The 15,504-nt window shown below is 41.4% G+C and overlaps 1 protein-coding gene across 4 annotated transcripts in view; it reads right to left on the reverse strand.

Moving 5' to 3' along the window:
• Positions 1-15,504, reverse strand: part of cacna2d3a (calcium channel, voltage-dependent, alpha 2/delta subunit 3a) — a 109,435-nt gene that overhangs the window by 34,247 nt on the left and 59,684 nt on the right. For 2 of the 4 annotated variants that reach the window (XM_068732916.1, XM_068732913.1), the window contains exons 11-16: positions 12,488-12,566; positions 7,028-7,161; positions 5,868-5,885; positions 1,372-1,443; positions 917-997; positions 241-315 (exon numbers count right to left, since the gene is read on the reverse strand). In XM_068732916.1, coding sequence (XP_068589017.1) covers positions 241-315; positions 917-997; positions 1,372-1,443; positions 5,868-5,885; positions 7,028-7,161; positions 12,488-12,566 — 459 coding nt within the window. The remainder of the gene's footprint in view (positions 1-240; positions 316-916; positions 998-1,371; positions 1,444-5,867; positions 5,886-7,027; positions 7,162-12,487; positions 12,567-15,504) is intronic. The other 2 variants (XM_068732917.1, XM_068732914.1) reach the window with 1 other exon arrangement.

Genomic DNA, 15,504 nt, shown 5'->3' on the forward strand with positions numbered 1-15,504 from the left:
TGGTGTATCCACACAACTACGAACTCATTTTCTATGTCAATCGGCATCGCAATACGACAATGAAATCAGTAATTGACTTGCTATGAACTCAAGAGTTAGTATTCCTAAGTCCCTTGTACAAAATAAATTAATACATTTGAACTTCAATCTCTGCGCCCTAAAAGGGATTGTTATGATAATAAGGTCTGTACTCAGTTAACTTGTTACAGGCATCTGAATGGTGCAGGAGGTAATACTCACAAGTGGCCGTAGATCTGGATGGGTGAGGATGTAGCCGTTGTTGGTGATTGCAAAGGCGTAGCCGTGAATACCCAGCTAAGGAAGGATACACACAAACACACACACCGAATGGATGCATGATAATCTGTACTAAATAGTAAATCTGTCCCAATCAAGCTCTTTGTAATAATTTACTAGCAGAATCTTTGTCTTTGTGGTGAAACTCACAGAACTGCACTACGCAAGGAGGGTGGTGTAATTAATCTACGTCCGTACAAATAACACGCTTTCAAATGTCAAAATCTTACACCCAAACCAAGCTTCAGATCGTCAAGTAAAAAAATAACTGCACAGGGGATGTGTATCATTTTCCTATCATTATTGGATTTAGAGAAGGAGCCGTGAATAATCAGTGGCAAACTGTATACAAAACCTTTGATTTATCTGCTACTGGATTTGGCATTCGATGACTGCACTGTGGAGTTGGACTGGCGTACGAGCAGATATACAAAATAAAAATCCTTTAAAGTAACTTGCCTCAGTTTTTTACCGACTTAGCATCCAGATGAATGGCACATTCACAAGGGCATATTCACACATTCATAAAAGGTGTGATGCTATAGAGTTGTATCTCATATAGCCACTGAGGTCTATAATTATTTGCAGCAATGTAACTAAATGATGTTCGGAGCAGTACCTTATATTTGGGGATGGTCTTGAGCAGCTCAGAGACAGGTACATCTGTGCCAACCACCCCTAGCAGAATGCCACGGTTTCTCTGGAAGCGCACACATTATGAATATTTTTACATTTCATTTGAAAGGTTATTAAACAACACAGTATCTTACAAATCCACTGTTCATGACATAAAAAATGTCAATCTACAGTATATATTTAATTAGTGATGCTCTACTGTATCCTAATTTACAGACTCTAATCAAACTTAAATTCATTTACATCAAAGACAAACAATTAACCATTATTTCACAGTTTGTGTCTTTTGTTTCAAAGCTTAATTTCCTGTGAGATATGCAATATGTAATTGCATTATGTTTTCAATTAAGCTAAACTGTTTGTTGAAGAAAACAAATTGGGTAAACTGTAGTGACAGTGGATGTGCTATTGGTTGTATATCATTTTATGTGCACTTACAGTCTCATTCTTGGTACTGAACACTGGCATTGCCACTGTGGTCATCAGAACAGGACCTTGACCGTCATCCAACTGAGTGAGTCATGAGGGAAGAAAAGTGAAAGATAGCAATTGAGAGGGTAAGAAGAGAGAGAGAGAGAGAGAGAGAGAGAGAGAGAGAGAGAGAGCGAGAGAGAGAGAGAGAGAGAGAGAGAGAGAGAGAGAGAGAGAGAGAGAGAGAGGGGAAGGGAAAAGAGGGAAGCTAATGATGAAACATTATATTTATAGTCACAAAAGAAAAGTTACTAAACAACACATTGCATGGTATCATGCACATTGTATGAATCTTGTCACACTCATTGAGTGATTATCTCAAGCTGCATTACTCTCGCTCCTTCAGTAGTGAACCTGATAGGAATTCTGCAGCAGACCTAGTCATGTTATCTTCTTGAGGGACCTACAAAACTTCCATGACATGTTTTATTCATGTTTATTATTTGCCTTAAAATGTGTTCAATCACCAGCCTGCCTTTGATCTCTTGCAGAATAAGCTTATCCAAAGGCAGTGCTTCTAGTTTGGATCTGGTATCTTCCCTCCCTAAAGACTACTGGAATAATTATGATATTTATCTTTCCAGCGGCTTGCTGTATCTGACGACGATATCCATTAAAGATGAAAGCTTGACACTGTTATGAAGACACTGGAGGAGGGCTTCCCACTCGGCAAAAAGTGGTCCGACCTTGTCCACTCAGAAATGTCAAAACTGTCTAAATGTCAGTCACTCACGCAGTTTACATTGAAGTCCCCACAAGTAATTGGTCCATTAAGTGCAATATGAATCCCAGAACACAATGCACAGCTGTGTTAAGTTAGAGATGACAACATAAAACCAAAATCATGTTGCATTTGATCATTTTTTGCTGCAGCAATCAAAAGAGAATTAGTCTGTTAGACTGACTTTAATATTAGATTCCACACGTTCTCTCAGTGAAACACCTTATTTAACCAGTCCTCTTAACTGAACATAACATACTTCCTGTACACTCTCTTTCCTCCAGCGCTCACCCCCCTTTTACCTCCAGTAATAATAGGTAATGACAGGAAACTGCTAGCATGCATTCTGTCTTCCTCAGGCACTGGGAAAAGGGGGATTGGTGACCTGTGCTCAGACAGCTAGTAATAGCAATCCAGGACGCTTGATTGGACATCAAAGAGAGAACAAAACACACCTAAGTACAGCTGCTGTAGCAATGGACAGCCTTGCTGCTGGTGAACGGGATCGATCAAAGGACAGCGAAAGCGAGCAGAGCCCCATCTAAAAATATAAAATCTATTTCCAAGTTCAGATCTATTGGATCATATATCATAGCTGGGCAAACGTATGGACTGACATGTATTGTGTATCCCCATGAGCTGTTGTTGAGCAGTCCTATCGAATGTGTACTTTTTGTACAACACTAACCTAACATGCTTTAATTTTCAGTATATGTGCATTTGGTGTAAATCGGGCTTGCCCAGCTGCTCTGGGAAATGACATACTATAATTAAGCAGATAACAAAAGCAACCGCATCTGTAGGATTCAAAGCCAACAGCACAGCTACAAAGGATCCTCACTTACCCTACCCAGAGGAGGAAAGACCTTTAAACCTGTGCTTCATTATACAAACCCGGGAGAGAAAAGAGACACTTCCTTGAACCCTAAATCAGTGTCCTCCAACATGACTGTGCTCCAAGTCCCTAAGGGAGTGCTCTGTATCTAGAATTTGACACATAATACATAACCTGCAACCTCTAATGCAAGGTCAGAGCTCAACACACATTTGAACCAAATCCGCATCATGATTTCCTCCGTGACTTTATCTGTATCAGTCAGAACAAATTGGGTGTGTAAGTCCTTTCCCCTGCTGCGGGTCAGAGAATGAAAAAGAACCCCTCTGGGCTTTTAAACACTCGCTCCCCGCTGACACAAATACCCACACATGCCCACACACTTTCACCCCTCAGAGGGCTCAGATACACCCACCCTGCCCTGTGTTTGCGGTCTCATAGGACACCTCGTAATCTAGGTTGATTTGACAAATTGTGTTCTGGTGGACGAGGTGACCCTTGTTTCCTTGGAGACCGGCTTTAATGACGTTGGTGTGTGTAGGCCCTTGAGCCAAAGCCCCGTGTAGGTTCCTGTGAGGAAACTGCTCTGAATTGCTTAAGTCACAATTAACACTTGTGGTGAAGTTTATCTTCGTCTGTCACGACATTTTTAGGGGTGACCCCAAATAGTCGCCTGTTCGATAATAGGAGCCTGATACGACTGCCAATCTCAACTCGCAGTGACGTGAAAATATATATAATATTTTATATATATATATATATATATATATATATTTAATTTATGTATTTATTAACAAGAGCACTCACATAAGCAGGTAGCACTATCAGAGCAATTGATATATTTTGAATGAGACAAAGATTGTCTAAAATCAGTGGGGGGAGGGACGCAGAAACAGCCGTTGGCTTGTGTTTCTCTCTCACATTGATTGTCCCTTCGCCTCTCTGTCGTTTCAATTATGTCTGTGAATTGATGCAATGGGGAAAATGAAATTAGGAACGAAGGTTTCATATACAATCACAAAATGCAAGCAAGATAGGAAACCATGTAACTCTTTCTATCAATGTCCCCTCTGCGTCGGTACCACGGACAGCGCCGCAACTACACACACACACACACACACACACACACACACACACACACACACACACACACAAACCCTACACACAGCAAACAGTGCTGACCGTTGTTCTGAAACAACAGCTCAGCAATAGTAATTGACCAATAATTTTGCTGTTTTTACTATTTTTCTATTGATATATACAAGCTTTACCGTCAAGAAAGAAAAAAAATATGATTATACGATCCCACGACTTAAGGCAAGACTTGACCAATCAGATTTGACCATGTAAATTCTTAATCGGGGACACCCCTAGACATTTTGAACAGCTTACTGCTTCATTTCATCATCCAAAGGTAATCAACTGCTCACAGCATTCTCATTTGTCTGGCTTCATGCTTTACCAAGTATGAATCTTGTTATGTGAACTTCAGTGCAAAAACCCTCTTCTCAACCCTGCAACATTCTTTACAACCTTTAAGTTCTTTCCAACTTTGTCTTCAAATATCTTACATTCTCTCTCTCTCCCTTCCTCCTACACTCATCCTTCAATATCCCCTGCACTCCACATTCTTCTCAACCCCATCTCCCTCCCATCATCCCTGTGCTCCTGTGTCAGTTCATCCGACAGAGTAGGAAACAAAGCCAAATGAGGCAGAGAATGATGGATGAAGCTGGTGAGACGAGGGAGAGGGAGAAGAACAGAAGAAGAGGGGATAGCACGGGGGGGGGGGGGGGGGACAGAGGAAGAAAGGGGAAGGGCTAGAAAGATTGTTGGGTCGCACTGAGAGGGATGGAGTGGAGAGGAAAAAGATAGGATGAACGGTTCATCTGGAAAGATGATACACATCAGCCCTGGAACATAAAAACCAGATGCTCATCACCTTCCTAACACTGAGCCAATCCCAGGAGTTTTGCCAACTTCTTATCAGACACTATCACCATGCAGGGTGTGTGTGTGAGGACTGTTCCGATTGTGCGCTCCAAGCACCTAGGCCAGAGCTGTGCTGGGATGATTATATGCAAAGAAGCAGTGCAGATTCCTTGCTAATCCCAATTATCATCTCTGACAATGTGATATCTATTTCTGTTTTCTGCTGAGCCGCTTCAATGTCAATAAGCTTGGATCTATCACACTAACAGTACTATGTCAGACATATGGTCTGCCAGCTGTCTAATGGGACTGCTCTGTCCTCAGCTCATGCTGATGGGGGGGCAGAGCACTCTTCTGTTCCACTATCATTGTTATGATTATAGAGCTGCTTATCTCAACTCACATATGATTCACAAAACACTGGAACAAAATACAACACTGAAAATAATAAAAAGGCATCAGAACAGACCATCCCGCCAGTCATTACAGGCTATTGGATTTTCACCCAAAAGATGACAAAAAAGCTAAGTAGAATTCTACCAAGACGAATAACACAGGCAATCTTGTTTTTCACACCAAAGTCACAAAAGAGCAAAAACATAGCCTCACATTTACACATATGGTCACACTGCCAGCCCCGGAGATACTGGCAAAGCACAGCCAACACAGCATCACTAATGATGAATGATTGTGAGCACGGACGTGTGCTTGATCAGACGTGCAGAGGAGAGCGATCAACTGAACCTTTGACAACCACAATGCATGGTTTGAATCAGGAAGTTGAGGAGCGACATACGACACTGAGACACAAGAAAATGCCATGGGTCAGTATGGTAGTTAGTTCACCCAAATTATACCGTCATCTCGCAGAGATCATAGACCAAAACGCACATGCACGTGAAATGCACATGAACACACACCAGGCCTCAACACAGCACAATACAGCGATGACCTCAAATCAGATTTTTTTTTTACCTTTTGTGCTTGGGGGAGCTAAAGAGAACAGATTAAGGAGGAGGGGAGGAGAGAAAGGGTCAATAAGTTTGTGGATAAGTGTTGGAAAGCCTTTCAGTGCATTTTCCACTGAATGGAGTGCCAGCATCTGTGGGCGTGTAAAATCCACTGTCATTGACTTTGACTGCAACTTTAAAAACAGTGACTGTGTCAAGAGAGGAGAGCTTTATGGCTGGGAGGGTCACAGCAGAGGAAACAACACTTAAGCTGTTTGCGTTGAATCAGTGTTGGGTGAATGTACTTTGACTGTGATAAATGGATGGGGATAATGAGGGCAAAGAGAAGGGAATAAGCAGAGAAAAACAGAAAAAGGGAAAAGGAATATGAAGAGGATCGCAGAACGAAAGAATCCATTTTCATGCAGTGTTGATAGACTGTGCGTTTTTCTGCAAGAGAGCACTTGCCTTTGTCTCTTTACATTTTTGAAGCTCTCTCTCACAATCCATTTGAAAAGATATTGGAAGACAAATGGCTACTATTCATTCTTTATGGCCAAGCAAAATAACCAACGAAAGAGAAGCATTGTGCATGCATGAAAACTCCAGTATATTGTGTGTATATTAAGGTTTAGAAGAGGATCCTATTTATTATATAAAGGTGTTACCCTTCGGGGCGTTTTAGGAATGATAATGTCTGATAAAGCATGGGAGTCTAGCAATGCACGTGATTATATGAGCTTGCTGCAATATTAGAGTGAAAATCAACTGTGTTTGGCCAGGGTCTGAGGTTGAGAGATCATAGACCAACTCACCAATGTGCCACAGTGTGTTGTACTCATGCTACACAACTCCCAAACACACACAGCAATCATTGACTTAATGGTTCCATCTGCTGCTCACACACACTTTCACACATTCAGTCTGAGACGCACGAAGGGAAAACACAGTGTCAGGCCTCCACTTGCATTTTACCACTACTATTCTCCTTTGGATTAAACAAGTTGTTCCTGAAGATGCTAATGTGCTTTTTTGTGCATTATGGTTTTACATTTTCTTTGTAGAATATACTGAAATCTTTGCATCGATCACCGAATAGTCTGTCTCCACAATCCAGTGTGTGTTTGTATGATAAGTAAAGACTGTGGGAAGTGGAATCCAGTACCATGTAAGACATGTACTCACAGTGCTGTCGACGTAGGCCTCAGTCCACACTGTGTCATGCTCCCGGTCGATCACCTTGGGACGACTCAGCACGTGGAGATACTCCATCACATTTTCTTGCACATCTGCCAATGTGGAAATCTGAGTGAAGTAGCCTGTTGGTCAGAGAAAGGAGGAAGAGGAGAAAAATGATGATGAATCATTTAACTTAGATGATTGTGAACAATGGAGAATCTCCCAACACACTATGCTGCCCTGAAACAGAAATTAGATTTCTGTGTCTCAAAACTGTTTCACGTTGCAGCAAGTGTCACATCCAATATAAGCTTGGCTATATAATCTAAGCCGTCACTCCCTTTTTATTTACAGTTGTGGTCAAAAGTTTACATACACTTGTAAAGAACATAATGTCATGGCTCTCTTGAGTTTCCAGTTATTTCTACAACTCTGATTTTTCTCTGATAGAGTGATTGGAACAGATACTTCTTTGTCACAAAAAACATTCATGAAGTTTGGTTCTTTCATGACTTTATTATGGGTTAACAGAAAAAGTGACAAAATCTGCTGGGTCAAAAATATACATACAGCAACATGAATTAGCAATTTTGGTGACTTAGAAAGTTGTGTCAATGAAATGAGCTTCATAGCATGGCCTCTTAACTTCTTGTGAGTGATTATGAGTGACTACAGCTGGTGACTTCTCTGAGGCCATTTAAATAGGGCTCATTGGATACAAACGCCCACAAACGCTACAATGGGAAAGTCAAAGGAGCTCAGCATGGATCTGAAAAAGCGAATCATTGACTTGAACAAGTCAGGAAAGTCACTTGGAGCCATTTCAAAGCAGCTGCAGGTCCCAAGAGCAACAGTGCAAACTATTGTTTGTAAGTATAAAGTGCATGGCACTGTTTTGTCACTGCCACGATCAGGAAGAAAACGCAAGCTATCACCTGCTGCTGAGAGAAAATTGGTCAGGAGGGTGAAGAGTCAACCGAGAACCACCAAAAAGCAGATCTGCCAAGAATTAGAAGCTGCTGGAACACAGGTGTCAGTGTCCACAGTCGAGCGTGTTTTGCATCTCCATGGACTGAGAGGCTGCCGTGCAAGAAGGAAGCCCTTGCTCCAAAAGCGGCACCTTAAGGCTCGACTGAAGTTTGCTGCTGATCACATGGACAAAGATAAGACCTTCTGGAGGAAAGTTCTGTGGTCAGACGAAACAAAAATCGAGCTGTTTGGCCACAATGCCCAGCAATATGTTTGGAGGAGAAAAGGTGAGGCCTTTAACCCCAAGAACACCATGCCTACCGTCAAGCACGGTGGTGGTAGTATTATGCTGTGGGGCTGTTTTGCTGCCAATGGAACTGGTGCTTTACAGAGAGTAAATGGGATAATGAAGAAGGAGGATTACCTTCAAATTCTTCAAGATAACCTAAAATCATCAGCCCGAAGGTTGGGTCTTGGGCGCAGTTGGGTGTTTCAACAGGACAATGACCCCAAACGCACATCAAAAGTGGTAATGGAATGGCTAAATCAGGCTAGAATTAGGGTTTTAGAATGGCCTTCCCAAAGTCCTGACTTAAAATCCCATTGAGAACATGTGGACAATGCTGAAGAAACAAGTCCATGTCAGAAAGCCATCAAATTTAACTGAACTGCACCAATTCTGTCAAGAGGAGTGGTCAAAGATTCAACGAGAAGCTTGCCAGAAGCTTGTGGATAGCTACCAAAAGCGCCTAATTGAAGTGAAAACGGCCAAGGGACATGTAACCAAATATTAGCACTGCTGTATGTATATTTTTGACCCAGCAGATTTGATCACTTTTTCTGTTAACCCATAATAAAGTCATGAAAGAACCAAACTTCATGAATGTTTTTTGTGACAAAGAAGTATCTGTTCCAATCACTCTATCAGAGAAAAATCAGAGTTGTAGAAATAATGGGGAAACTCAAGAGAGCCATGACATTATGTTCTTTACAAGTATATGTAAACTTTTGACCACAACTGTACCTCTGTACCAAAGCACAGAAACTGTATCTGGCATACAGTATGGTAAGCAGCAGATATTTTCTTGATGAAGCAAACGGACACCTGGATACATGTATGAGTTATAGCTGAATTATACCTTGCAGTGACGAACGAGTGAAAGCAAACCAGCATGGGTTTGTGAACGAGTAAGTGGTATGTAAATGCCATAGAAAAGCTATTTCAGTTAAACCAAATGCGATGCCATTTCCTACGCTGGTAATGTCACCATTATGATGCTAATGTGCATGTGCAGGAGGGAATATACTGTTATGTCAGCAGGGGGGCAGAGTTGGGAAGAGAAAGAGAGGGAATCAAGACAACAGCAAGACAGAGGGAGAGAGAGGACAAGATGTGGCACTGAGAATAAGGGGAAAGAGAGAGAGAGAGACCATCACATTTTCATCCATCTGTAAAAACAGCAAACTGCCTCCATCACCGTGAGGCAGTCAAGGAGAAAATCATAGCTGGAGGAAATAGATTTTGGGGTCATCGTTCCTGGCAACGACCTTTACTCCACAGGGAGTAAAGGCCTCATGCTAGAATCTAGATACAATACAGAGATCCATGAAGGATGCCACATATCCTACCAAATAACTAAGGATAGAATCCATTACTGATAATCTAATTTCAAATCTGCCTTTGATATGGTACACTAACCCTGGAAGAATTAAAGCCACATGATTACTGCAATCACTATAGCGACAAGAATGCACTGGCCCCCGAACTTGACCTGGAAGTGAACCTTGACAACTTCCTCCTTTTCATCCTCAAAGACATTCGGTTCCGGCTATTATTCCAGCAGACAGTACAATGACAACACACACATTGCACAGACTCGCGTCGCACACAAAGCGAGCTGCCTCAGTCTCACTGCATCGTTCATCACAGTGGTGAGTGAAGAATGACTGCTCCCTCTGGAAGGCTGAGGGCATCCTTCAGGCAGTGAGATGAGCTGGGGAGAGAAAAAAATAATGCTCCCTCCTTTCAGTGACATGGTACACCTGTCGTACACACACAGGGCAGCCACAGCATGGTCTGGTCAGGCATTAATATCCTTTTAAAGGACCTTGGTTTGGGTGATATGCAGGCAAAATTACACAACAAGGTGTCCTGATGTATGGATACCCACATATGTGATTGTTTAACATCGAATTCTGAACCCATGGGCAATAAATAGGAAATCCATACTATCTTTTTCAAACATTATCACATATATTATTGTTTTCCAATAACACATATATGTATATTGTGTGTAAAATAACATTATTCTCTGTTCAAAACTAGCGCGTATGTGTCTGCTTGACTTTCAAAGTTTAGTTAAGCTTAAATCTGTGGCCCGTAATAGGCAAAACTCCAAGGCACTGGCTTATTGTAGTCCCAGTTAGTTAGTGCCTCTCATAATGGCCGCTGTTAACATTAGTAAGCCTTCACCAACGCTTGTTATTTATCTTCTGTGGCAGTAAATGGTAAATGGACTTGTACTTGTATAGCGCTTTTCTAGTCAACATTCAAAACGCTTTAACACTACATGTCATTCACTGGTTGCAGGAGATACCATGCAAGGCACAGCCTCAGAAGAGTCTTGTCCAAGGAATGCCGATCCTCCGATTGAAGGATGACCCGCTCTACCACTCTGCCACAGTCGCTCCGACAACACATGGGCTTGCTGATGACTGTTCTATATTCAGGGCTTAACAAGAGATATGAGGCAGGTAAAGTGTACGGTAACTGAAAACTGACACTTCCCAAAGACAGGACCACACACATTGGGAGAGCCTCTTGTTGCCACAAAGCTGGAACCCATCGTCTAAAATATCATGTAGCATTAAAATTTCTCTTAAATTAAACTAAGAGGCCTAGTCCAGACAATATGTACATAAAAGAATTGTATTCGGACTTGAGTGTCCACTTCCCATTGGCCATATAGTGTATGTTTGATAGGCATAGAGAATGAATTGATGGAATAATACACTGTATTCATACAAACAAGTGTTCTATCTTGTCATTTAAATTCTTGTCACGGTCATTTTTGATTGGTTGCCATTCTTAAGAGAACGGATCATCTGTACTATGAGGGCAGACACCAGGAAAGTGAAAGTAGATGAAGAAGAGAGTTTAGTGTCACTGAAGGTCTCTTTTTGTTAAGACCGTGATGGACAATGAATGATAACCCTCATACACACACCCTCAGGTTGTTTTTTGTTTTGTTAGTTTCTGTCTTTTTCTTTCCTTCTAAAACCAACAGGTTGTTTAAACAAGAAGAGGACCAGAGTGGACCTGAGTTGGCTTAGCCACTGAGTCGAGTGAGCAACACAGCGGGGAACAGTGGAGCGACGGTAGACAGTTAATCAAGCTCAACTGGGCTTCGGGCCAGACCAGCATCCTTTTCTTGTTGGTTGGCAACCAAAGGCATTCTCATATGCATGGCCTGTTAGTAGCTGGTACAGCCAAAAGGATTAGCGTAATTTAAATACCGTAGACCTAAAATTATTCTAGCAGCACAACTTGTGTTGCGACACTTAACATTTCGATAAAAATATACTTTGCTCGAATCAAAGGCCATAAGGAGAGATTTTGACATCACAGCCTTCAGCGACAATGCCGAAAGCATAACACTATACCTTACCTTCAGCTGCAAAACTACTAAAAGTAAAACAGTGAAGGAGTAAAACCAATTTCTCTGCTGCAGTTTGGAATAGAGATGTTGACCCTGGGGAGCAGAGCAAAGACTGTTCCTGCAGAGCTCCTGTAGGCTCGAGAGAATGTCATTGTCACAAGCCTGAATCATCATGCATCATACTAACGCACACTTATGTAGCACGACACACAGGCAGGTCTCATCATCGCCATTAACACCCTCAAACTGACTGGATGGGTTCTCTGATATCACTTCCAAGCTTAACTGTGGATGCCCTTGTCCTCTTATCTACACACACACACACACACACACACACACACACAGCTAAAAACACATGCACACCCCTTGTGTGACCTATGGCTTGCCTGTGTTATCTACAGCAGCCTGAGGAAATGGAGCCAGCCTGTCTCTGTCACCCACCTCTCAGCTAAATATAGAACCTAAAGGAAAGTGCTCTACACACCGAGACAACCATGACCACACACAAAGCAACTGGAAAGTGGCGTATCGTCAAGATAGTTTGGACTTTAGGCTTAGAGGAATATGTAATGCGACATATCTGGACTCTGCAACTGGAACCAGCTGCCTGCTGTCACATACACATGCTTATACTGATGAGCACTGACAAACACACGTCTATGCAACTACATGCACGCACACAGACACGTATGCCAAAAAAAACCCTGAACAAATCCTGAGCTCCTAATGTATTCATTTTTACCCGGCTGACAGCAGCATGCAGCAACTTTCTTCTGCAAAAACAGATTATAAGTAGAGAAAAAGCACAGAGGTCTATGCATGTGTTGTAAGATCCCACCTTTGTTAGCACATGCCATCCATTTCAGATTATCTGCGAAGGCTGACTCTCGACCAATCAGGTAAGGGAATATGCGGACCTGCGGAGAGAAAGCAGATAGCTTATGTCAGTCATTTTAATCGCATTTTGATAGGGCCCCCACACCACCATATAGAAGATAACACTGTCAAAGCCAGGCAGAAGGCTCAGTCTTTATCTCTCAGTGATTAGCAGGCCCTTTCTCCTTGCTTAATAGAGTCGAAGATGGACTCATGGAAGACTTTTTCCTTTAGGATTGTATTTAAAATGTCAATAATTCCAATATTTTTTTATCAACTGAAGAAACTAAACAATTATGGATTAACAGATACATATTTCATAATACAATAAGTGTATCAACAATCTGCAGAAGCAAAATGCATTCACTTGAGAAAAAAAAAAATCTATTAAAACTTTTCTCAAAAAACCGAGATAATACTTTCATTGATTCAGAGAAACAAACTTAAGTGAATGCATTACGCTTCCCTAAGAATCTGCAATTAAAATTAATGCAAATGATTAACCATGAAGTCAATATTTTATGTTGAAAACGCCTAATTCAAGCTTTATGTGCTCAATCCAGAGAGTCTTCTTAACTTTCTGCTGCCAAACCCATTTTTGTCCAGTTGGCTCAGGCAGCAGGTGTAGTTGGCAGGTGTGCGTGTGTGTGTGTGTGTGTGCATGTATGTGTGTGTATGAAGTGCATGTTGCCAGATTGGACCAGATGCAAGCCTCTGGGGGCACAGCTGCCATAGCTCCCATGCCTGCATTTTTCACTGCCTCCCTTCACCCTGACAGCATGTGTCTGTTTGTGTGTGTGTGTGTGTGTGTGTGTGTGTGTGTGTGTGTGTGTGTGTGTGTATGTATGTATGTATGTATGTGCAGGCACACACATGTCTAGATTTGGGTGCATGTGTGTCTTTATTTGATTTTGGATGACTGCTCCCAGCAGAAGGGTCTGAAAATTGGAAAAACATAATTTATGTCTAGATGGCGTTTCATTTTTGAGGAATACTTCAGTAATAAATTATATTTATTTAATTGTCACTGCAGCGTGACAAAGATATTAAATAAAATAAATAAAGATATTTATTTGCATGGATAATGTTGGACTTTTTGTCAACTGTAATTAGTTTCACTGTGAATAAGTACAGTTGTCAGACTGTCATTTTAAAGCAACCCTCATTATCTAGACTATAATCATCTTCTATTCATACAACACTCAGCCATTTGAATGACATTGCCAGAGTGACAGGAAAACACAACACAGTTGACAAGATCATAACCGCTTCATGTAGGGTCGCAAGAAGTGTCACATTGTATGTGTTTTCCTTCAGTGGTAGCCAATACAGAGGTCAAACTACAGCGGGCTGGTTATTAAATATGGAAGAGGTTTATAGCTGTGGAGAAAAAAACTAGTAGGGGCTCAAGCCACAGCATGCAATCTTCAACCTACTTGACTGCACAAATTTGACAAAGTCAGGAATAAAAAGACACACAAATGGAAGAATACAATTGCACACACATAGAAGTATACACATCTGTGTGTATCCATGCACGCACAGATGCACCGACACTATGCCAAAATATATTTGTTCACACTCCTACATTATGTATTCAGCACATAACCCAATCATTTATTAATTTATTCTCCGGTGTAAACCTTCACATAAACATGTGCAAATGTTTAAAGACTGTAAGTACTTCTGTAAGGTGCGTTTTAATGTCCAGAACACAGTTACAACTCATACTGTTACAAAGTAATAGCAGGCTAATTGTTCTGATGTTAATGGCCTCATGCAATATGTAGGATAGTGTAGGACCAGACAGGCCTACTGTTGGTTATAAAACCCCAGCTGATTTCAAATCTAGGTCAGTCTGACGTTTCATTCTGAAACCAAAACCACATCCATGAAGGTACAAAGATGACTCTTTAAATTGATGTGGTTTATGTTTTGGATAAACAAATGTATATATTGCAACAATGCAACTGTTACTGTGGCTTATACAAGAAAAATCCTAAAGCTAAGCTGTGTATTATAAAGACGCATTATATTAAATGGAGTGTGGTGTTAGTTTAGAGATCTTGATTTGGAGGAAATACAGCTGCTTCTTAATATGGAAAGAAAATGTAACTTCATGTAAAAGCCGACAACCTTTCTAACAATAACTGTTAGCAATCCTTTTCATTGTAATTGTTTCGACCACGGTGGTACACAAAGCATTAACGCTTTTAGACATTAGCAAATCAGATGCCCCTGATAACCTTGTGCCACACTTTCTAAAGATAGCAGCTGAATCTATTTCTTGTTCACTAACACATCTTTTTAATCTATCGTTTGTCTTTAATTAAATTCCTTATCTTAAATCTGCTTTTGTTCTACTATAACTAAAAGCATGTGACCCCAACATTTCTAACTGATTACAGGCCCAACACTAATATAATAAAGTTTTTACTCTAATAATAATTACCTGAAAATCTGGTATTTTTTGGACTGATTTTAGGAGAGCAGGTTGAGTTATGTGGAATAGATATACAGTATGTGTTTGAGAGGACAGACTTTGCTGCTCTTTAAGTTTAAGAGAGTGTTGGAGTTGCCTGTTCATGGAGCAAGGCTGCAGCCTCCCCTGACGACATGGTTTGTGGACCTAGAGGTGGATTCCCAGATTGCGTTTCACATGGAATAGCAGACTCTACTCAGTAAGTTTCTCTCACAATTCAGATTAGAAGCCAAGGCCACAGGGACACGGTCTCCTAAGGCTCATGGTATCACCAGTCTGGCCCTACTACAGATGCGCCCGGTGTCTATTGTTTATGGGAAGGAGCCCAGGTAGTTCCCCTTACAGGTTGCAGAGTAATCTACTGGCAGTTATGGTTAGCCCTTTGCTATTGGGACAACAGAAACAATGTTGGCAAAGGACGAGCACTGGGGCCTCATGATGAACTGCAAAATGGTGGCAATAAATAAGGTATGGGCAGTACACAAAGCACAGGGCAC

The sequence above is a fragment of the Cebidichthys violaceus genome, unplaced genomic scaffold (assembly GCF_023349555.1).
Source record: "Cebidichthys violaceus isolate CVI_PGR_0920_01 unplaced genomic scaffold, fCebVio1.0.p SCAF_6, whole genome shotgun sequence".
Lineage (NCBI taxonomy): Eukaryota > Metazoa > Chordata > Actinopteri > Perciformes > Stichaeidae > Cebidichthys > Cebidichthys violaceus.